At 31.6% G+C, this 24,893-nt stretch overlaps 1 protein-coding gene across 2 annotated transcripts in view; it reads right to left on the reverse strand.

Moving 5' to 3' along the window:
- Window positions 1–1,229: 1,229 nt before the first annotated feature.
- The window catches only part of LOC114333875 (activating transcription factor 3), a 448,179-nt gene continuing 424,515 nt past the window's right edge, over window positions 1,230–24,893 (reverse strand). For both annotated transcript variants that reach the window (XM_050650189.1, XM_028283869.2), the window contains exon 6: window positions 1,230–19,866. In XM_050650189.1, coding sequence (XP_050506146.1) covers window positions 19,553–19,866 — 314 coding nt within the window. In that variant the 3' untranslated portion in view covers window positions 1,230–19,552. The remainder of the gene's footprint in view (window positions 19,867–24,893) is intronic.

Raw genomic sequence — 24,893 nt, forward strand, 5'->3', positions numbered from 1 at the left:
TTTCCTGACTTTCTTTGGACGAATATTTTTTCACCCCCAAGAGGGGGCGAGAACCACCCCCAGGGCAAAAGCAAATATCGGCACAATATCACTTTTTTTCTTTGACTTGTTAGCTATGTGTATGCCAAATATCATGTCAATCCAAGCGGTTCTTAAAAATTTAGAGATTTTGCAATATTTTACCGTTAAAGAACGGACTATTCAACAGAATTGAATTGAATAGCTGAAACAGATCTAAACATACTTAACAACACGTGCAAGTCATTAAAAATTCTGAGAAAGCGAAACCTTAATCAGTTTTATTTTTCTTTAATAATACATCAATAAAATATGTATTCTAAAATCAGTCTCCTTTAACTGATTAATAAAAAGTCCCATTTTTGGTCTACGAATAATTAACATTCCGCATATGAATTTCACACCAAATAACATTCGAAATACTATAATTGTTTTATTTTTATTTAATAATACAGTAACAAGTATTTTAAAATCAATCTCCTTTTAAAAGACTCTAAAAAAACTTATCTTTTTCGGTGTACGATATTTTAACATTCCGTATATGAATTTGGGACCGACAAACATTCCGTATATGCATCTGGAACCTCGCCGCCTATTGGTTAAAATATTATCGCGTGCTGCAACGAACCAATAGAAAACTCCTATGGTCCAAATACATATACGGAATGTTTAGATGCATCCGGCAAAGTTATAGCCTGTGTCCCTTCTCCTAAATCTTTTTCTAATACTAGTATGTCATTGTAGAGGATGTCCCAGAGCAATGATCCTGGACAGAGTCCTGTGACACCCCCGCCGATGTCTGCATAACATCTCACCTCGTTATGTTAATATTTTTACTTGAAAGTATTCCTTCACTATGTTTTTAGGTATGGGGATACTTCCAATTTCTCCAGTATTCCAGTTATGGTCCCAACTCGCGTAGTTGAAGGCACTTTTTATTTCTACAAAGAAGGCCACCAACCACCGATTTCTACATGTGGTAGTTATTTGCGTGATTCCACTGACTGCGTCTATTACATATTGGCGTTCGATATTGGCGTTCAGACAAAGCCCCTTTCTCTATGAATTCTTTTTCTAATCTCGTCTGTATCAGTATTTCGAAGATCTTACCCATTGTGTTTAATAGGCAGATCGGTTTAAAGGCTCCCGGTGTGTAGTAACATAATAGAGTCGTAGTATAATGCTGTGAGGTTTAATAAGTATCACAAGAATTATCTTTTAAAGTTGTTTATTTTTAACCAATTTGTGAATAAGGTACAAAATTCTTGACAAAATATAATTCCTAGTTACTAACAAATAAAAAAATTAGCCCGTATTACAAAAAAAATGTATAAACATGTGTATATATTTGTTTTCAAAATAAAAAATACGGCTAATTCTTTTACTTTATCAACCCATTTTGTATCTTGGGTAGGTAACAAAAGCACTTAGAATAGATATTTTTGTGATTTTTTAATTTTAAAAATAGCAGTGAGCTTGATTAAATCATTTTGGAAAAAACTACAGTATACACGTTCCCAAAATATTCTTTCAGCTGAATTATACATAAAAGAACATCTTGACAAGTTAGCATACCCAGAAATCACATTATTGTTCAAAACAATCATTGGGCAAACATGAATAGTTAATTTTTTGCAAAATGGAGTTTGTTAGGCCTTATTAGGTTTCCTTAATTTTAAAAACTTTTATACAAAAATAGAACTTTGTGTTACAAAATTAAAAGTTATGTGATGGCACAAGAACGTGTTTCTTTATATTCTGTAGAAAACAAGAATCTACAGGCCCGGTCTGTTTAATACCTGCTATACTTAGTTAATAATGAATATTACACGTCATAACACTTGTATAACTACATTACAAACCACCTCTGTCAAATGTCAAAGAAGTTGTTGATTATTATTTGATCAACATATCTGCAAAGGTAACTTTATATCACATGGTAGGGTAGTTGACAGGTGCAGTTGTAGTGTACTAATATGTAAAAATTTACGTCTTCTAGCAAAAGCTTGCTATTTCTTTGATGTATTTAAGACAGTACATGTCATAAGAGCACAAGTACAGTATTCGCGGTGTGCAAGTACTTGGAGGGGATACGAGAAACGGTCGTGCGCGAATAGCGGAGAAATCTTGCAACTTTCTTAAATAATTCATATTGTCAATTGAAATTGTCAAATTGACGTATATTTCATACCTACTGTCATTGAAGAAGAAAAATTATATGTTGCTCACAATATTGATATGATATGCTATTATTATATTATAAAAGTATATTTAATTAATTGTATTTTGCTTGCAGTACTGTATTTTAATAATTAATTTTATTTACTACATACAATTATTTACCTTTTAATAACATAACCTAAATCTTACTTTTTTTTCTTATAATTTTTTTTTGAGCTACGGCCTTGACAATTATCCAGCAACCGGGACCAATATGATTGGCCAATATAATTAAAAGTGCGAAAATATTGCCGAGCTATGAAACCAGGTGTCGCTTTTCCGAACTTGTACGGTCCCAATAGTAGTATTTGTATGATATTACTTTAAGTAGGAAATATTTACTTAGTGAGAGGAGGCGGTTGTTGGAATTTTGTATTTGATTTTGTATTCAGCCCCAGTGTCTGATAAGGTCATGCGAGGCCAAAATGATGTTAAAATGCTGTGTTGTTTAACAATTCAAACATAGAGACTGACAAATTCTACTCCTATGACATATACTGTCATGTGTTGATATACTCCTACATATCGTTCTTGAAAAAATTATGTAGCAGAACATGATAATATAGTTACCCTTTTTAGAGTGTTCTTGTGCGAAATATGTCTTATTCGGAAATATATACGAGGCAGACAGACCGGGCAGTAGACAAATTAGTATTTTTTTATCACAATTTTCTCTGTTAAGTAGTTGTCTTTTGAAATTTTGATGAAAAACTCATGCCATTTCCTGAGATAAAAAAGGCACAGTTTATATAAATATCAAAAGGAATTTATTAAACACTCCAACTTTTTCAAAACATTGGTAATAAGAACAAAAATCAGTATTTTTTAATTAATTTTTTGTTTTACCCAGTAAATTATATAAATACTTTTTAGAAATGAAAGTTGGGCCTTTGATTAATATGAAAATGCCAATCATCAATGAACAACAATACATACATTTTGCCAATTTCTAAAAGTTCCTGAGAATCAGCGACAAAAAATAATGAATCAATAGGGAACTTGCACATTTTTTTATTACATAATAATGTTCAGTTTTGTATAAAAATGAGACTTCCAAAATTTTACGCTCATTTTACGCGCATTTTTTCAAAAATTCATAATAACTTAGAAGTACAAATTTAAAGTCTTCTCTATTTCAAAATAGTTCAAACGACCCGTGATGTCACACAGTTTAACCACAGTATAAAGAGGGACAGTAAAACCTCTCATGTCGGCACTTTGATCTCAAGAAGTAATACCGGCAGTACGCAACTTGTAATTCACCAGTGGTGGATGCGGGTTTTCCCTGTTAAAACCCGTAGGTTTCTATGCGACTACCAATGCGAGAGTGGGGTAAAAGCGACTTTAACATTTATCGTATGTCATTGTAATAATATATACCAGTTTGTTGACATTGGAGTTTGATATAGTTATTGAAGGAAAGGAAAGAAGGTTTACTACGGAAAATAAAACCATTTTGTAAAAGTACAAGTTTTCTATGAATAGTTCAAACGATCAAAAACACTTGTAACGTCACATAACTGTATTTTCTACTGACGTTTATAACGTCTAATTTAAAATTCTGTTTACTTTGTTGGAAGAATGTAAACATATAAACAGAACACGTCACAACGCGTTTTGACCTGGCTGGAATAATTTGAAGTTTTTAATCGTCTTTAGGGGCCAAACGCAAGCCAAACAAAACTTTTTTACCTTTGATATATGTTTTAAATTACATGTTCTGTTGTGATTTATAATTTTTTTGTCGAATTTAAAATTGTATGCAAGTTCCCTATTGAGTATTACTTGACGTTCAAGTATGTGATGCGTGGCGTGCGAAATTACGTATTTTTGGCTTGTGTTACCCGATTCTGCAGAGCGACGAAACGTTAGGAAGCTCGAAATTCATTCAGTGGCGTACCTTTGAAATATTTAGGTAGTTAGTGCAAATTGTCACACTTAGTTCGTGTTATCTGATATTCACATAGATTTGTACAAAATACTGTTTTAGTGCTACTATTTACTTAACCCATGTCGCTAAGATGGGTTCTTTTAAAATCGGAGTTTCGTGTGCATAGATACCAAATATTTTACTGTCTAGAAAACAAACTTGAAAACAGCGGTGGATCCAAGGGGGAGCGATGGGGCAATCGGACCCCCTCTCAAACGAAGTGATTTAACTTTTTTTAATTATATACAAAGATTATAAAAACATTCAGTTTTTTTTATATGGACAATTATACGATTTTTTTTTAAATTATTTAATATGAATTACAACATATAAATATATTTTATAAAGTACGAGACTTTCCCAGGTGAGCCTATAGGCTAAAATGGGCCGGTATAGTAGAAATTTCTAGAAATTTAGCCGATATAGGCCCCCTCTAAGAATGCTGGATCCGCCGCTGGTCGAAAAACAGGTTGATAAATTTTCTTATATTTGTTTATCTTTTTTTTTTCAAGTTACCTTTAATTTTAAAAGGCTTTATTTCTTTCCTGATTTTTGTTCTTATTTTTAAATTTCAACAGAGTTCGTTGAAAGTGTTTAAAAATGGTAAAAAAGCTTAGAGCATAAACATATTTCAAGCAATAAAGTCCTTAAAGCGAATTATTTGCAATAATTGCCTAAGTAACTAGTACAAAATTGTGGAAAATACAAAAATAGATCTGACCCAATCATACAAATAAAAGGTTTCATGATTGGAGCAGATCATACCGAACGAAAAAATGTATTGAATATAATATAAATACAATGCAAATGTTTAATACCAGAGAAAAGATCAGTAGAAAATCAAAATATACAGGGTGAGTTTTTAGTGCGGGATCGGTCGATAATTCTATTACGGTATAGAATATCGAAAAAAGTTATTTAGAAAAAATGTAGGCAATGATATTCTCCACGCTTGGAAAATATGTCCATTTCTACAGGGTGATCAATAACAGCGTGGTTTATCAAACATATAATTTTTTAAATGGGACACCCTATATATTTTTTTATATTTATATTGCCCTCATAATTCTTGTTCATATAATATAGGGTTTTGCATTACTATACAGAGTATTTAACAAGTTATGACCATTTTTATTTCGAAATCCCTATGAGATTAACACCCTGTATATAAAGAAGTAATTCATAGACAATAATTTGTTTTATGTAGTAAGATAAACAATATACTGTAGTTTTTAAATTAAGTCCAATTGAAATCATTGACGAATGTTTGTATACAGGGTGAACTACAAAACCAAATTACGATTTTCTCTATTTTTTTAAATGGATCACCCTATATTTTATTTTTCAAAAATATTGTATTTATTATACTCTTTCATTTTTATATAGCATTCCCTATATCTAAACATTACTTTCGGAGATATTTTTAGTTTTCTTCAACTTTCGGGAATACATTCAATTTTTCTAGTAGAAATAAGTTGGTATTGAATGATAATTAAACAAAATTATTTTTATTCAATAAATAACTAACACAAAATATAAACCATAGCAATATGCAATGAATGTATCAATAAATGTGATATTAAGGAATTATCATTATTTCCCTAATATACAAGAATCATACAATCCCTCCAAAAATATATAGGTATTTTGTGTATAATAAAATTACAAGATTATTTTTATTTAATAAACAACTCACACAAAACATAAATCAAAACAATATACAAGTAATTTAATAGTTTTTTGATTATTATATCAACAGCATTCTAAGCCAAGAAGTTTTTAGTAACACATTCCTAATTGCAGATTGTGACCCGCAGTTATTAATAATATAATTTTCATATTAAACTTCATTAATATGCATCAAGAAATCCCTACTTGGTTAACACTCAAACTAGGTGATCTATAAATGTTTAAGGTGATATGGTTAGAGATTATGTAATTGGTCCACATTTTTTGACGGTTGAGGTTTTTATACGACGGTGCTCCAGTTCTTTCAAAATTGATTTTTTTCAAGTGGGGCTATATAAAAAACCTTGTATACCAGAAGCATCCAACAACGCTTGATGATATGAAAAATAAAATAAAAGAAGCTTTTAATAATATTGACTACAAAAATGTTAGAAATGTGGCTCGGTCATTTGAATATCGGTTACAAAATTGCATAGACGTTGAAAGTGGTCATTTTCAACATTTACTTTAGACTTATATCCTTAACATAACATTAATTGGTACATTCATTAAATTTTATTTTTTTATTTATGTTTTTTTGTTAGTTATTTATTGAATGAAAATATTTGTTATATTATTACATAATACTTATTTGTTAAGTTATTTATATTTATAAGAATTGAATGTATTCCCGGCAAATGAAGAAAACTAAAAATATCTCAGAAACTAATAAGTTTAGGTATAGGAGATGCTATATAAAAATGAAAGAGTATCATAAATACAATATTTCAAAAAAAAATAAAATATGGGGTGATCTATTAAAAAAAATTGAGAAAATCGTAATTTTGTTTTGTAGTTTAAAAGTGCTTATAAAAATGAATGTTCTACTAAAAAATTCTTGGCTTAGAATGCTGTTGATATACCAATCTAAAAACTGTTACATCAGTTGTATATTGTTTTGATTTATGTTTCATGTAAGTTATTTATTGAATAAAAATAATCTTGTTATATTATTATATACAATACAAAGTTTTTTTTGTAGGAATTTTACGATTCTTGTATATTAGAGAAATATGATAATTTCTTGATATCATATTTATTGGTATATTCACTGCATATTGCTATGGTTTATATTTTATGTTAGTTATTTATCTAATAAAAATAATTTTGTTTAATTATCACTCAATACTAACTTATTTCTACTAGAAAAATTGAATGTATTCCCGAAATTTGAAGAAAACTAAAAATATCTCGGAAAGTAATCAGTTTAGATATAGGGAATGCTATATAAAAATGAAAGAGTATATTAAATACAATAATGTTAAAAAATAAAATATAGGGTGATCCATTAAAAAAAAATAGAGAAAATCGTAATTTGGTTTTGTAGTTCACCCTGTATACAAATATTCGTCAATGATATGAATTGGACTTAATTTAAAAACTACAGTATATTGTTTATCTTATTACATAAAACAAATTATTGTCTACGAATTACTTCTTTATATACAGGGTGTTAATCTCATAGTGATTTCGAAATAAAAATGGTCATAACCTGTTAAATACTCTGTATAGTAATGCAAAACCATATATTATATGAACAAGAATTATGAGGGGAACATAAATATGAAAAAATATATAGGGTGTCCCATTTAAAAAATTATATGTTTGATATACCACGCAGTTACTGATCACCCTGTAGAAATGAACATATTTTCCAAGCGTGGAAAATATCATTGCCTACATTTTTTTTAAATAACTTTTCTCGATATTTTATACCATAATGGAGTTATCGACCGATCCCGCACTAAAAACTCACCCTGTATAATTTTTGTTATATTTTTTAATTAACTATAATATGTCTATACAATATCTACTTTGTAATGATCAGTGATGACTAACAGGAAGACTCAGATTTTTTATTTTTAATGACCACCAGTCTCCAGGCCGAATGTTTAATAGATGCAGCAGATAAACAACAAACAGATAATGTAAAGGTGGCTACAAATGTGGTAAAAAATATTTAACTGCAGACCTTGGTTTTCTTATATTTTGCCCGCTCTTAAAATTTTGGTACCTTATTCTAGATTCATAAAAGGCTTCTGTTTGAGTTCATAAAAACCAGGTCTTCAAGGAAATATTGAGAGAGTTGTACTTCAGAGAGAATAAATACACTCATAAAACAAAATTTTTGTAGCCATATTTAACTAGCAATATTCTGCTTATAGGCTATTGATTATGTACTATAGAAAGGAACTACAACGTTAACGGGGTTTTATTATTTCATATGGTCAATGAATCTCTACGTATGAAAAAACCGCGGAGTGCTACCATTTAAAGGGGTGCGTTTTTGAGAAATGGGTGAATTAGTCCCTGGCCACAGGTTACATTAGGGTGAGTTCTATGCACTTTTGATACAAACACGTCTACATAAAAATTGTTCCTGGTTAAATTTCCTATCTAAATATAACTTTTTAAAGTCAAAGATATTTTTTTTACAAAAATATATTCAAAAGAAAAAGCACAAAGGAACCCAAAAGAAAGAAATTTTGTTTTTTGTCCGATAACTTTTGTCCACGGGGATATAGGTATAGACATTGCTTCACAGAAAAAAAACTTACATATTTTTTATTTAAAATGATGTTTGGTAGATTTCATTAGGATTTACACTTTTCGAAATATGATTTTTCAAAGTTGGCCACTCACAGCAATTTTCTGCAATTTTCCTTGTTATTTCGCAAATATTGTTCTGTAACTTTTTTCTACCTAACTTTAGGTATATGCAATGGTACATGTAAGAGGAATAGAAATCAATTACCTTTAAAATGGTCTACTGTATATTGTTGTACGACTTCTTTTAAAGAGGTTATCTTTTTCAAGACTTTACACTTTTAACGAGTTTTTATATTTTTTACGATTATTTTTTAAATTTCCCATTATAACTTTTTTTCTATATGGTATATATTATATAATAAAAAAAAAGAAAATTCTATTTACTTTAAAATGGTGTATTATAAAAAATTCTAGGGTTATTTTTGAAATTGTAATAAGTACTTGCAACGATTTTTGATTTTAGGATTATTTTTTAATTTCCTCATTATAACTTTTTTATGTGATTGTGTGTTATGATTAAATATTATTTTTTATAGGTAATACTTTGGATTCACTTGACTCGGCCGGGCAAACTTCAAAATATGGATTTATTCCAATATTTACTGTCAAAGCTCCTGCACCACAAGCTTTGCTTGAAAAATAGCATGGAAATGTACCAAAGGATGTACAAAAAACTGCGGTTGTAGGAAGATAGGAATTAGTTGTTCAATATTCTGCAAAGGGTGCATGTGCATGGGTGTTAATTGGGGGAACTCTAAGATAACTGAGGTGTCAGAGGAAGATATTGAAGCTAATGCTAACGAAGAGATGGACTTTGATTTATTTTGAAAATTTTTTAAATGTCAACGTTTAAATAATTTTAATTAAAGTGATGAAATAATTTTAAATAATACAGGTATAAAAATATCAAAGAATCACTCGGTTTCCATTATGTATTTAAATATAGATGATACACATGGGCGCCCATACCCATGAGCAGGGGGCCGTGCCCCCCCTAGCTTTTCGGATGCTGTAGACTATATATGGTTATCCGAAGTATACAAAATATAATGTGCAATATCTTCACGTCTGGCCCCCCCCGAAAATTTTTGTATGGGCGCCCGTGATGATGTTTATTTTAAACCACCATTTTAAAGAACAGAAAGTAAGCCCTCTTTGTTGCGCAATATATAGATAGTATATTCATGTACAAGAAAAAAAAAAGTTATAATGAGAAATTTCAAAAATAATCGTAAAAAATGTAAAAAATATTTTTTTTATATTAGGTATTATATAATATATAATATATGATATAATAATTTTATTTTATTTTTATATTATATTATAAAAAAATCGTTAAAAGTATAAAACCTTGAAAAACCATATTCTCTTAAAAAAAAGTCGTACAACGTTATACGGTAGGCCATTTTAAAGGTAATTGATTTCTATTCCTATTACGTGTACCATTGCATATACCTAAAGTTACGTAGAAAAAAGTTACAGAACAATATTTGCGAAATAGCAAGGAAAATTGCCCAAAATTGCTGTGAGTGGCGAACTTTGAAAATCATATTTCGAAAACTATAAATCCTAATTACCTCTACTAAACAACATTTTAAGGAAGAAATATGTAGGTTTTTTTTCTGTATATGTCTATATCTATATCCTCGTGGACAAAAGTTATGGGACAAAAAACAAAATTTCTTTCTTTTGGATTTCTTTGTGCTTTTTCTTTTGAATATATTTTTGTAAAAAAAGTGTCATTGACTTTAAAAAGTGATATTTAGGTAGGAAATTTAACCAGGAACAATTTTTATGTAGACATGTTTGTACCAAAAGTGCATAGAACTCACCCTAATGTAACCTGCGCCCAGGGACTAATTCACCCATTTCTCAAAAACGCACCCCTTTAAATGGTAGCACTCCGCGGTTTTTTCATATATAGATGTCCATTGACTATATAAAAATAATAAAACCCCGTTAACGTTGTAGTTCCTTTTAGCTATCTTATTTTGAATATAATCAATAGCCTATTAGGCTATAATAATCAGCACAGATATGGCAAAAAAAAAATGCGGAGTAGATTAACATTAAAATATTTATCTGATCCAAAATGAAATCACAATCAACAAGAATGTTACTAATAGGGCTTTTCATCGCTTCTCATTTGTTTCGGGCACTTGTCATGTGTCGCATTGAATGTATTAAGTATATGATACGTGACAAGTGCCCGAAAGACATGAGAAGCGATGAAAAGCCCTATTAGAATAAAAAACAGTTTATAGTCGTAGTAAAGGGTATAAAAATTAACACAATACATTATTCCGCTCGACAATGCTTATTAAAATTGGAAGAGGTACAAAGAGACTTTTAAATACTAAAAAACTATCTAATAAAATAAGTAAAAATGGAAAAAATATGTAACTAAAAACAAACAAAAAATATAATTTAACTGCACAGTTAAAAATAAAAATTTGGCAGTAACATCCACAATATAAATATTTTAACACATGAAATGTAATTATACAAAATAGAAAGTAAGAAAGTCTACAATCTATTAGTTTCGGAATGCGTTTTATGCACCAATATGATACAGGATGTCACAGCTGGAATGCTTAAATACAGTCACACTTTTCTAAGAGACTAAGACCAGTAGTATATGGGTATACAATCGATCCAAACTTTATATATAAGTAGCAGAGTAACTTTCAGTCTCAACCAATTCAAAAGGGTAAACAACCTAAAGGTATACAATCTAATTCCATTATTGTTTATATGTATCTGTGTAAAAGTGAAAAAACTTATTATGTTATAAATTATATTTACCCACATAACAGTGATATTCGCGTCATGTTCAAAGCATATACTGCCAACATTCGTCGGAGTATATTCTTTTTAGTATATGCGTAGTACAAGCATAGCATGTACCATAAAAAACATTCTAAATTTCATGTTCTTTGCATATACTTCAAAGAATATTCTCGTACCGAATATACTGAGCACATTCGTGTACGTAGTATGTCGGAATATTAAAAAAAGTTTATTCATAGAATATACCTTTATCGAATATTCATTAAAGTATATGCTTGACACATACTTATAAGTGTTTTTAAAATATCTTAAAAATAATATATGTATTATATAGGAAGAATATTGTTAGCCCATATATTATCAACTTTGTTAAAAATAATAATTATTAAAATTAAAAAATTTATGTATGTAGGTACTATTGGACGAATTCATTATTTAAAATTGTTTTAATTGTATGGTAAAAAAAGTTTAAAAATTAATTGTATTAACGTAAAAGGAGAAATTCTCGTTTCGTTTTCATAATTGCAATGAATTTACTATTTTGATTAAGTTTATCATGAGTATTTTCATGAAATATTTTTTACATGGAATTACAATTTACATGGAAAATACAAAATATGAAAATAGTTACAGTTAGGCATTTGGCATTTGTGTCTATACTCAACACTGTCTATGCTGTGTTATGACGAAGACCAAGTATTTCTACAAGGACTAGGAACATACATAATTAAGTTTTTTATTTTTTTTGCGGTCAAATAAAAAATTCATTTTGGTACTTCATTATTACTTAAATAGTAAGTATGTATGTAGGTACATATAAATTTGAGTTATTTTCATACATATTACATAATATATATTTGGGTACTATAGATATTTATATATTCAGCATCTTTATATAACTAACTAAAATTTATATATTTTATATTTACTTTTTAACCCTGCTGTCCCGTTCGAGTCAACTACACAAATGTACTGTTCGGGTCAATATGACCCAACTATGATTAACGCTCCTTAATCGAAATAAAATAAGATAATGGTGATAAATAAAACTTTATTAACAAGAAATTATGGTTAATTAAACAAAAATTATGTTGTTAATGTAAATTAAACCTTATTAACAAAAACAAAAAGTATTTTTTTCTTTAAAAAAAGCCTAGTAACAAATATCTACAAAAATTTAATTCAGTTTACAACTGACAGTAATAAAAAGAATGGATTTTACTCATATGTTTATGATATATACAACATAATAATTAGTCTGGTCAACGTTTTTAGGGCAAGTTTACAGTGTGCTCGTTAAGCAGGCGGAGTTAGATTGTCCGTAGATGGTTCACTAGCATTTCCATCTTGTCTACTTGCTTCCGCTCGTGTCCTTTTTACCAGTTCGTGAGAGTCTTTAGTTATTGGTATATTTTTCTGGAAATAATGACTGGCTTCATTAGTTTTTTCCCAATTCCTCAAGGAAAATTCGCCGTTTTGCCTGTTTATTGTTATTCCATTAGAACACGAAAGCGTTGTAGGCAGATATGTCCAGCACATTATAAAAAACAATCATTGGCCAGCGATTTATCTCTTATCACATGTATACGTGCCAACAAGCTAATCTAGAGTATCCACTGCTCCCTTACTGGAATTGTAATCTAAAATAATTTGGGGCTTTTTTATTTGATGAAAGTGATGCACGATGCATCGATTCATAATGCAAATTACTCATAAGAACAACATTTTTATCATTTTTAGGAATATTGTCAACAACAGTGGTATCTTGCGTGAAGCAAAAAAGACGAGCTATGACCTTCTTTATTCGCGATTTTTGCTGAAAGCTCCGGGTTATTTTACTTATAATCCCCGGCATTGTATCTATTTTGTGTTAGAAGAAATTTTCCTAAATTTGACGATGTAAAAAAGTTATTACACGTAATATTGTGGCCTTCCAAATGTCTACTCAAGTCACACATCACACGCATTCCTGTATAGATCTGCAATTTTAGAACATAAGAAGTTTTACTATTCATAACTACATAAAATCCAAACTTTTGTGCCATATTTCGCTGGCTTGCTTGGAATGTACCATTTGAAGGGAGAGCGGCCTCTAAAAGGCTAGTTGCTTATCGACGGTAACATTTTCATCAGGGTTAAAAAATGTTGGTACATTTACTACCTATGTTTCATAAATTTCACATAGTGCAGCAAGTTTATCAAAACGTCTAGTATCCTATCCTGTCTAGTAGTTTTGTTATCAAAACGTATTACTTGCACACTTTTTGTAAACATATCAAGCGACATTGTTGATTGAAATATACTACGACTCGTTTCTTTATTCCACAAACTTTTAGTTGAGTCACCATGGGACTTATAAACTCGAGCTAAAAATAAGAGACCAATGTATGCTTGGAAACCAACTTTATTCATGTCTTTCCAGTTGGTTCCAAAGACCTGCTGTTTTTCCGTGTTGGTCATATTTACAATTTGGTTTGCAACATCGTCCAGCTATACTACAGTTGTTTATTTTACAAGTTCTAGCTTGCAGAAACCTGTTTTTATTTACAGACGTATCTGGCTGACAAACACACAGGTACTACCAATATAGAATACTGCCAACTAAACACACATAAACAGGTAATTTTTAACGGTTTAAATACGCGGGTCATATTGACCCGAACATACCCTAGGTAACAATTTCATTTTTATCAAAAAAATCAGGAAGTTGATTATTTATCTCATATGCAATTGAAAGAACTCATATTAGGTAATAAAGTCACGAAACACCAAATCGTTACGCCGGGTAATATTTTGTAAAATAAGAAATAAACTATTTTTTGGGTCAAATAGACCCGAACAGGACAGCAGGGTTAAGTAATATTGTAGAATGTACTAACTACATTCTCATATCCAATAAGTAAATATAATTCTTAGTAGAAAGTAGAACCTAGGATGATATTCGGTGATGCTGAAAACATACTTCTGGGCAATATAGCACTTCCTTCGAATATTCTTAAAAATAGGTATATTCTTCCCATATATGTACTAAAAAGATGTGCACCTCCTTAGAATATTCTAGAAAGTATATTCTTGGTATATACTGAAAAGAAGTGCGGTAGTACATTCTAAGTATATAAATAGAACGTTTAAGTACTGTAATGTAGTATATACTCAGCATCTGCTCTGCACATTCCCAATGGTAATTACGCATATTCTCAGCATATACTTTTCTGAAAAGTAAGTTCTATGAATATACTAAGAACATGAAATTGTTATGTGGGTATGTAGAAGGTTTTATGTAGGATACAGTAACTTGAGTGAATGATATGAATTTGATTTGTAGGAAAGGCAAATGAACAAAATAATTAGGTGATACTAGGACGAAGTATTCTCTTTGTAGACCAATAAAGGTCCGGGCTCATTAGATCGAATCGGTCGGCTACGGAACGGAACGCTACAGCCTGGAACTAAATGCTTAATCGCGCATTTATCGGCAACACATCGCAAAATCCCGACAGCTCAGTCGGCGTATTTACATATTTCAGAGAAGATGGATCCAAAAATAATTATTGTTAGTTTGTTGTGCGCGGAAGAGGAACAGCAAAATAAACTTTCAAAAAGGAATCATCATAAGTGGGAGCATGAAATTTGTAAAAAAACCAAACATTGAAAGTGAATTTGCTACTTTATTTAGTAATGTAATCGATCATCAAAACAAATTGTATCAATACGTTAGAATGAGTTACGAAAAATATCAAGAACTCTTATCTATTGTAAAAACTGATCTCACAAAACAAAATACAAAATTTAATTCTTTCACATTAAAAATCAGCTAATTTATAGTTTTCAAAAAACGCATGGTTTCCGACAGCAACATATTGAATTCGGCATCTATTTTAAGCTCTGATTACATTAAAATATATACAACCCTTGGACCACCCGTTCATATTCTCCGTTTAGTTTCGTTGTCGTATCGCTAACTATTCACTCAGCATCGAATCGCTACGTTACACTACACTGTATCGGCGAAAGTATTCTCTTCCGAGATTTCGGCGCGTTTCGGTATGAATCGATGTTGTCCGTTTCCCTAAAGCATGCGCTGAGTCATTTGAATACACGAAGATATTAAATTGCCGATCGTCGTGTTACCTTCCGTTGCGTTTTGATCCGGATAAGTGAGCGCGGACCTTAATCCGTTGGTTCTTCATGCCTTCGAAAAATGTACACTTTCCGACTGGGACATCCGGTACATTCGTAATAGTAACAAAACAATTATATATTTATAAAAATCTTAACATCACTATAGAATTCACTTCAGATCTGGTAACATGTAAAATATAACAATGATGTGAATACTCTAAATAGTAACTAAACCTAAGACAGTATAAAAATAGAAGAGGAGTAAGTCAAATCGGACATTATATTCACAATCTTTATAATCTAGTCACAATCGGGAAAGGTAAGTCAGTAACATTTGCAGTTGCTAATCAATATTAACACTTTCTAATTCAGTCCAAAAAACACTCAATCTCTTTAAAAATGAACCAATTGGCTTTTCCTATTAATTTCTCAACTAATATCATCTTCATAGAATAACAACTAAATTAAGTTTCTCATTCCCAATTATTTCAAATCCAAAATAAACTCTACAAGAAAAGTAATTAGAAAAAACTGGATCTTTGTATTGATAGCTCAACGGATTAACAGAGCTGCAGTTGTAGAGAAATATATAAAACTGCGAAGGTCACTCAGATAGCAAATCAAGGAGAGGACTTCAATTAAACGAGTTTGTGTAAACAGTAAACATCCATTTAAAATGCATTGTGCACGAAATCAGTGGATCTGCGACATTGCCAGATAAAATCGTCGAATAGTTGCTTATTTTAATACATTTAATATTTTTTTAATAAACATGAATATTACAAGTACCGTGAAAAATAGGAGAAAAGGGCACAATCCCGTGAAATTATACAAAATGCTTTAAAATTTACGCAGGAGCAAGCAGAAGGAAATTTTAATGTGAAACAGGTAACAAATAAAAAACCGACAAACCTTTGAAACCTAACTGATCTGACAACGTTGCGTCAGCAAAGTTTTCGATCGGTCTAACCTTGACAGTTTCAGATATTTCTGTCAATTTATACTTCGAAGTGAGTGGTTTGTACTGGAAGGCGTTAAAATACTCTAAAACCAAAATATACATTCCAAAAACAAGATCAAGATATTGTTTTTAATTGTATAGTCTAGTACAATGACTATTTTTAAAATAAAAGTTTTTTTCGATAAAATTGAAATTATATTTATTTCTGATGATACTGACAGTTAGAAAATATATAAATATGTAAAGTCTATGAGAAATTAATGATTATTCAAGAAAAAAATAGATCTCTTGAGCCAATTGTTTTATTCCAACTAGAATTTGTTAACATTATTCGCAAGATATGTCATAATTTAAGGAATAAGTCTTTGTGATATAAACTAGCACATCCTCAACAGATGGATGGACTTTTTTTCACCTGCAGTACTTTTTCAATACTAGTATACACAATGATGTTGTATATAATGATAAAGCAATAAAATATTATAAATGAATATTTTTTAAATATCTTAACAGATATAGCAAAAAATAATACTACTTTTACTTCAGCCACATTAATGTTACTTGATAGGTTTATGATTTTTTATTGAATTTAATAAACAAATAATTTTTTTATTTTGAATGACTACCAATTCTACCCTCAATATTTATGCCGATTATCATTATATTTATATATTTTTAATCTGGTAAAATATTATTAAAAGTAATACCTACATTAAAGAATCCATTTAAAGGCGTAGGCGCAAAATTTCGCTTCAATGTTTTTTTAAATGCATTCATTTTTTCAAATCCTGGGAAAATTAATAAGTATTTTTTAAAACTTTAAACGCCGAATGAAAGATTACATTATTACCGAGGGCCGAAAGTCTCTTAGAATAAACAAAAAGTATCTTTCAAATGAAATAATTGAAATTAAAAATCACACTAAATATTCTCTTTTTTTTTCACTCCTGCACCTTATTAAAATAAACATTATAGAAGTTCTCAGGGACTTTCCACCCTCGGTAAGAATGTAATATTTCATTCTGAGTTTAAATTTTTCAAAAATCATTATTTTTCTCAGGATTCGAAAAAAATGAATGAATTTAAAACACATTGGCGCGAAATTTTGCGCCTACGTCCTTAAAGTAACTCAGGTATGCTCTTTTCAAATCACTAGTGTACTAACTAACGTGGTTTTTAAAGCTATATTCAATGTGATAGTAAAGATATAAATTGGATTTAAGGCCATAAAATATCACTGGGATCAATACAAAAAAATATATTTGGAAATAATTTAGTAGGTAGGTACAGATATTTTGAAGGATAAACATATTGGTACCTGGTATTTAATATACTCATATTATAAGTAAATATTGTGACAAAACAGTTCTTTGTTATAAAATATATCATAACTATTAAATAGATGATCATTTAAATTAGGAAAATTGTAAAAAAATTACCCTTATTATTTGTATATAAGTTAATTTTTTAAAATAATTGAAAATTCTAATTTTATGGATTTAAACTTTAATTTCATAAAAAAAACTCCAGAACAAATTGGTGATGCCCAAGGTGCATTTAAGTTAGGTTATGTTACAGTCAGCTGGTGAAGGTTGGTCAATGCTCTTATTTTTCCTATTGCTACACACGCAGCTTAAGCATGAATTCGAAACCTTCAAAATCAATGGAAACTATTAGAATGGGGTGAAGTGGATTCAATAATATATCAAAATATAAGAAGAGGTTCAGATAAAGAACAACTGTCCAGTCGAAGGTAAGCTGGACTCTAATCTAAGCTAACTTAAATATAAAAAATCATTTTAATCTTGAAGAAAAATGTAAATGTAGAAGTAGAACCAGAGGGTCGACTGAAAAATAAATTTAGATTTGTTGTGGTCTTACAACCTGTTTGCAAAATGTTACATAATATACATATAATAGGGTACATCTTAATAGGTATATATTTCTTTCGAGGGTATTTTGTTTTGACAGATATTTAATAAGTATAAAACAGTTTTTCAAGAATTTAATTAGTTTGTGATCATAATACAATAAGGCAAGAACTATTTTAAACACTAAATTGACGAAGCAAAATATTAAGCACCAATATAGAATTTGCTGGATGTAAATCAAGATAAAAAAGTCGTAATCGGGGATTTTTTTTATTTGGTCACATCAGGTAGGTATATATATCCTTATTCGTATGTAATAAAAATTTGGTAAACGTATTATGTACAAGTATAATATATTTCTCAAATATAAACAGTTAGAAATATATATAACGTTAAAATAAATAGATATGTAAGTAAAAAATGATAAAAAACGAAGTATTTTAAAATCTATACGAATACAAAGATAACTGACAAGCATAACATCACTTTAATTTGTATAATTTTTTTGTGAACTAGTGTAACATTTATTTAAATTATTAAAATTACCATTAAAAAAATTCATAAAAACTGTTTGGCTGTGTTTTCACCAAAAGAACCGGCGACCACAACGCAATTGCAAGGCGACTGCAACGCAATGGAACGAGACTGCTACTTCAGTTGAGTTGCTCTTGTGTACTTACTGAAATAAACTGTTTTGAAGTCTCTTCTTTCGGTAGTCATGAACAAAATGTCATCCTCTTCAGTCTTCAGATGAAAATACTTGCTAGTGAAAAAGTGTGAAAAGAAAACATACCGAAAATTTTGGGTTAGCCCAAAATGGTTTTGGTTATGGTTTTTATATTTACCATAAATTTGGGATATAGTTTTTATATAGTGGCACAGGAATTTAATAATGATCCTGTTAAATGCCATGGATTTTACCAGATGAGCAAATACAGCTAAAATTGTAGTAGAAATCTTGAAACTCGAAATAAGCACAAAAGACACCAATTACGGCAAAGCTATAAGTGCAAAATTCAAAGTTCTGGATGTCTCGCCCGACATGACTAAGCGATTCTTGGAAACTGTAGACCGCAACTGGCTACTGCGACGCGGTATGCAGTGTTGCCAACAACCAATGAGCAACTGGTTGAGTTGTAGTTGAGTTGCCTTTTACTAGGTGGAAACACGTGTATTTAAACACTAGAGCCGAGTCGCGTTGCTGTTGCGTTGCAATTGCGCTGCGGTCGCCAGTTGCTTTTGGTGAGAACAAGGCCTTTAAGGCAATAATGGTAGTTGACTGCAGAGAAAAGACAGTTGCTTGTCAGTTTTTCTTCAAACCTACATAACTAAGATCCTAACTAGAGTAAATAAGCCTATTAATCACGCCATACAACCATTGTCCATACCTGAGTTACTGTAGGACGAACTATAAGGGTAACTGTCGAGGTTAGTGAACTGAGTTAGTTCGTAATTGTCGTTTACCTCTTCTACTATTATACTGGGCGGTTTATTATAATTAGGTTTTGAGTAAGTGAGGTGATTCACTAACCCAACACTGGTGGGTCGCGTACAGAAATCGAGGTTTTGTGTTCTGTATATGGTGTGGTCTACAGAAGAGGGTCGACTGTATGAGTGCGTTTCCATGACGGTGTTTACTGGGGGAAGCCTGTAGATATGATCTCGTGTCACTGGACCTAAACAAAAATTACAAGTCGTTACAATTTTGTCAAAAATTAAAATCTATATGAATCAGTTACAGTAATCGAAGTCTTTAAATGCTGGTGAATTAGAAATCTGATGGTGATCAGAAAGTAAAAACAGAAACATGAGAAACAAAAGAAATTAAATTTATAATTGAAGACATATCGTAGGTGCGAAAATAGCTTTTGATTTCAATTGTATTGTTGCAGCATTCAAGTTAACACCAAAAAAACCAAGAAGATTAAAAAGAAACTCTCTTCTTAGTCTTGACTCCCTTGAGGGAGTGTAGTTATCGTTGTAATGTCGTATATGGCATTCTCCATAATATTCCATCTTCTTGCCAAACTTCCTGTGATTCTGTTGGGAGTGTCCTAAACAAACTAGGAGACCTTAGCAAGGTTACGGTAGCCTGGGTACCGGGGCACGAGAGCCATAAGGGCAATGAGAAAGCAGATGAAATGTGGCAAACCATTCTGTGGTGTTGCAAAGACAGTATCAAGAACGGCGACAAGAAAGTGTCACAAATCTCTGGAATGGTCGAAGAATTCATCAGGACAAAAACAGAAGTTTATTACAGAACATTCCCCAACATTAACGGCAGTCCCAATAAGCAAAAACAGGAAAACAGTCAAGGCCATAGTAGGTCTGCTAACAGGCCACTGTAAGCTGCATGGGCAGTTAAAGCTGGCGGGATTGACAGATGATGACCTATATTCATGTTCTGTTACCTAGAAAAATAAACAGCAGAGCAAATTTTATCTCAGTATGAGAGCCTGACAAACATAATTTGTCTTTGCATAAGGCGAAGAAAAGTCACCGGTAAAGAGCTACATGGAAGTCGTAGTCATGGAAGTCACCAGTCTCAGAGATATTAAAAGTTTTAAAAACGGTCAGGCTAGAGAACGTGATCTAGTACTAGAGGGTCACAATAGATCTAAAAAGGTGGCAGTAGAATAGACTAAAAGCTACCTCATTGCATCTATCTTTCCATCTATCTGACCTCATGACATAGTCAAAATATTTTAATTGTTTTAGTTGGATTTTCCCTAGAGTCTATTACTGATCTTTAGTTCCTTCAGTACAGATAATAATAATAATAATAATATCTTATGATCATTTGGTATTATCAAATGGTCAAAAAACCGATATAGAAAGTCTTCAGCGGAAAGTAAGAACACTTCTCACAAAGGCACACAACCATCATCTCCGCAGTGCCGTAGAGAGAACAACATTACCGCGGTATCTAGAAGGAAGAGGACTCATGGACATAGGTGAGCAATTGGATAAACAAGTGGCTAATTTAAGAACTTATTTTCAGGCACAGGCTGAATCATCTACTTTACATCGTGCAATCTGCGCAGTAGATGACTCAACGCCGCTTAAACTGAGGGAACAAGAAATGCGCATAAACCACCTATCTAAGGACGAAAAAATGCGCACCTGGATGGGTAAACCACTGCATGGACGGCATCTCAATGAGGTCAACCAAGAATATGTCGACAGTAGAGCGTCGAACTATTGGTTGGTAGCAGGAAAGATGTTTCCCGAGACAGAAGGTTTCCTACTTGCCATTCAGGATCAGGTTATTCCAACTAGAAATTACCTGAAGTATATTGTAAAAGATCCTCAGGTCCAAAACGACAATGCCGATATGGATGTCAAGCCCAAGAATCCATCCAACATCTTACCGGGGGCTGCCAGGCGTTTGTCGGAACTGATTATAAAGAACGCCACGACTCAGTAGGAAAGATTCTCCACCAAGAACTAGCTAACAAACTTGGACTTCTCCAAACCGACCATCTTCCTTATTATCAATACGTCCCTGATAGAATGCTTGAAAATGACAACTACAAGCTACACTGGGATCGCACTGTGCTCACAGACCAAACAGTGGCACACAATAGACCGGATCTCATACTAGTTAATAAACTTACTAGCCAAACAACATTAATAGAGGTGGCGATACCTAACAACAATAATCTGCGTGTTAAGTACAACGAAAAGATCGCCAAGTATAGAGACCTCGAAATACAAATAAGGAGACAATGGAGAATGGAAGTAGTACCCAGACAATACCTATTATTCTTTCTACTACTGGAGTCATTCCAAAGAACCTCATAGAAAACATCAAAAAGCTGGGTCTAAATGAACATCTTTACAAGACTATGCAGAAAGCTGTGCTACTCTCGACCTCCAGATGCGTGCGAAAATTTTTGGGAGATACTCCGGCGTACCAAGTCACCTAGGGCTCGATAACACGGAAAGAGTCCCACCAGAGCTCAATCCTTTTGATACCCTAGGTATCTAGGATGAGTGAATTTTCCCCTTAGAGGGAGTGCGGGCCGTATGGCTAAATCTGGATAATCTTATGACATTTTTGCCGGGGAGATCCTATCCTAGTGTCGATGTACTCTAGCCCAGGGGGACCGACGGCTTAACGTGCTCTCCGAGGCACGGTGAGACGGCTCGTATCATTTTTAGAAATGAAAAATTGTTTTTCTTTGACAGGGCTCGAGCCCACGTGCACTGGCGTATGAGGCCAGCGATTATGCCGTTACGCTACGGCCGCTCACTTCAGTACAGAATTATCTATTATATGGTCGGTCTATGGAATTTGCAACATTCTTCTCCAGCAGATAATTTCAGTAGTGGCGTATATCTTTCTCCTGTATGTCCAAAATTCGCATGCATGTCAGTACTGGAAATATTAATGAGTTAACCAACCTCCTTTTTGGGGTTTGTGAAATATTGGCGTCTTTCCATATTTTGGTCATGTTCCCCATAGCGATTAGTCATGGGGAACATGACCAAATTTTTGGAAAGACATCAATATTTACATCGATGTCTTATCTCCTTGAGTGTCCCTGTATTCTAAGTGGATAATAATTGTTATGCTGTCCACTATCATGATTTTTATCGTTGATGTATTTAAATCTAGACCAAACCTATTACTCCCATTTTCAAGCAGTCGTATGAGATCAATCCCATATGTGGAGGTATGCTTAGTTATTATTGTGTGCTGTGACTCTAGGTGTTTATGTTTGATAAATAAATATTCGGGGTGTTCAAATATAGTTCAATCTTAAGGTTAGTCAGTTTTAATAACGTACGGAATAACGATAAAATTATGTATGAGGTCTGAAGCTCTGCTGTTCTTATGTACTAGCCACCACTGCTAGCAAAAATTATTATTGTATAAGACTAGATTAAAAAAATACTTCTTCAGATGCAAATCCACTAATGCATATTGGCAATCACATTTGACATTAACTTTCTGTTTCTTGCAATATGTATCAGAGATTGTACGTCCTTAATCTCTGTCCATTGCCTTACGCTTCGGAGTCATGATATTTTCTTACATCCCATTCCTTTCTTGCCTTCAATTTTACCCTCGATTATAAGTTAAAGGAACTGGTATTGTTCATTTCGTATGACGTGACCCAGATACGCAGTTTTTTTTTCCTTGATGATTTCGAAAAGTTGGCGTTCTTGGTTAATTCTTTTAAGGACATCTACATTTGTGACTTTCGCCGTCCATGGTATCTTTAGAATACGGCGATAAACCCACATTTCCAAAGCTTCTAATCTGTTTATATCCCTCGTTTTAAGTGTTCAGCCCTCTACGCCATATAGCAGCACCGACCATACGTAGCACTTAGAAAACCGTCTCAGTTCGATCGAAACTAATGGAACTCTGAACAGGTCAGTACCTTCCTGAATTTTACGAAATCTTGTCGAGCTTGCTCAATGCGATATAGCCTAATAAAATAAAAAAAAGTCAAAATGTAAATTCGTACAGGTTAAAACAAATTTTATATCAAAGTTTAGGTGGGTACAAAAGATATTTTCAAGAAAGTATCCAAATCATACAAGGGAATCATTGTTTAAATAATTAAAAAGGGGTCTTTTTGCAAAAAAAAAATACTTTTTTAACTGCTGAGATCATTTAATTACTAATCAAGGTATATAGGATTATTTTCTGCAAAGTTGAAGGGTAAATCTTTCACATAAGACTGACTAAATTAAATTTGATCCCCTATTTATTTAAATAATTGTATATGAAACTTTAAAAACAAATTTGCAAAAAATTATTTTTAGCGTTTTAAATAAGCACTATAAAATATCTTATTTTACAGACTAAGTTGCGCTATGCAACCAGTATTAAGCAAAAAAAATGGGTCGAAAAATATTTAATATTTTTTGAGATATTGAATTTGTTTATTAAATGTTACTATATTTTCAATTGCAAAAACGCGGTTGTTGCCAAAAAAATATTCACCTGCATAAGATCTTATTATTTTTATTTTTATGTATATTTTGGATAAATGTATCGATAAATTCAAATTTCAATTAAACTCCCTAGTCCTGTCGCCAGGGGGGGTACAACGGCCTCGTTAATTCAGATGGACTTACTCAAGTTTTTTTTATGTATTTTGACCCGTAGAACACGAATTTTTTGGGTAACAGTTGATCCGGATGTCGATAAGATTGTTATAGACCAAGAACTTGATGAATCAAATAACAGCGATTTTTGGCAAAACAAAACAATATTTTGTATTTTTTGGGCCATTTTAAGTAAAAAATATTTCTACAAGTTTTTTCGTAGGATGCACAGTTTTCGAGATAAACGCGGTTGAACTTTAAAAAAATCGAAAAATTGCAATTTTTGAACCCGAATAACTTTTGATTAAAAAATAAAATAGCAAGTCTGCTTACCGTATTTGAAAGTTTAAGTCAAATTATATCGGTTTTGATTATTTGCATTGGTAAAAATTTATTTTTTTATTGTTTAACAAAGCTATAAACACGTAGGGTTTCCCGTGCTTTTACATTCGTTTTAACGCATGTAACGTAGAAATAGTCTTGATTGCACTAGTACCTATTCTACCTACTCGTTCGATTTTAAATGATAAATCATAGAAACATCACTCACGCACTAGTTGTTTGTAGCTTTGTTTAACAATAACACAATAAATTTTTAGCAATGCAAATAATCAAAACCGACATAATTTGACTTGAA

Source organism: Diabrotica virgifera, chromosome 5 (assembly GCF_917563875.1).
Source record: "Diabrotica virgifera virgifera chromosome 5, PGI_DIABVI_V3a".
In the NCBI taxonomy this organism is placed as follows: domain Eukaryota; kingdom Metazoa; phylum Arthropoda; class Insecta; order Coleoptera; family Chrysomelidae; genus Diabrotica; species Diabrotica virgifera.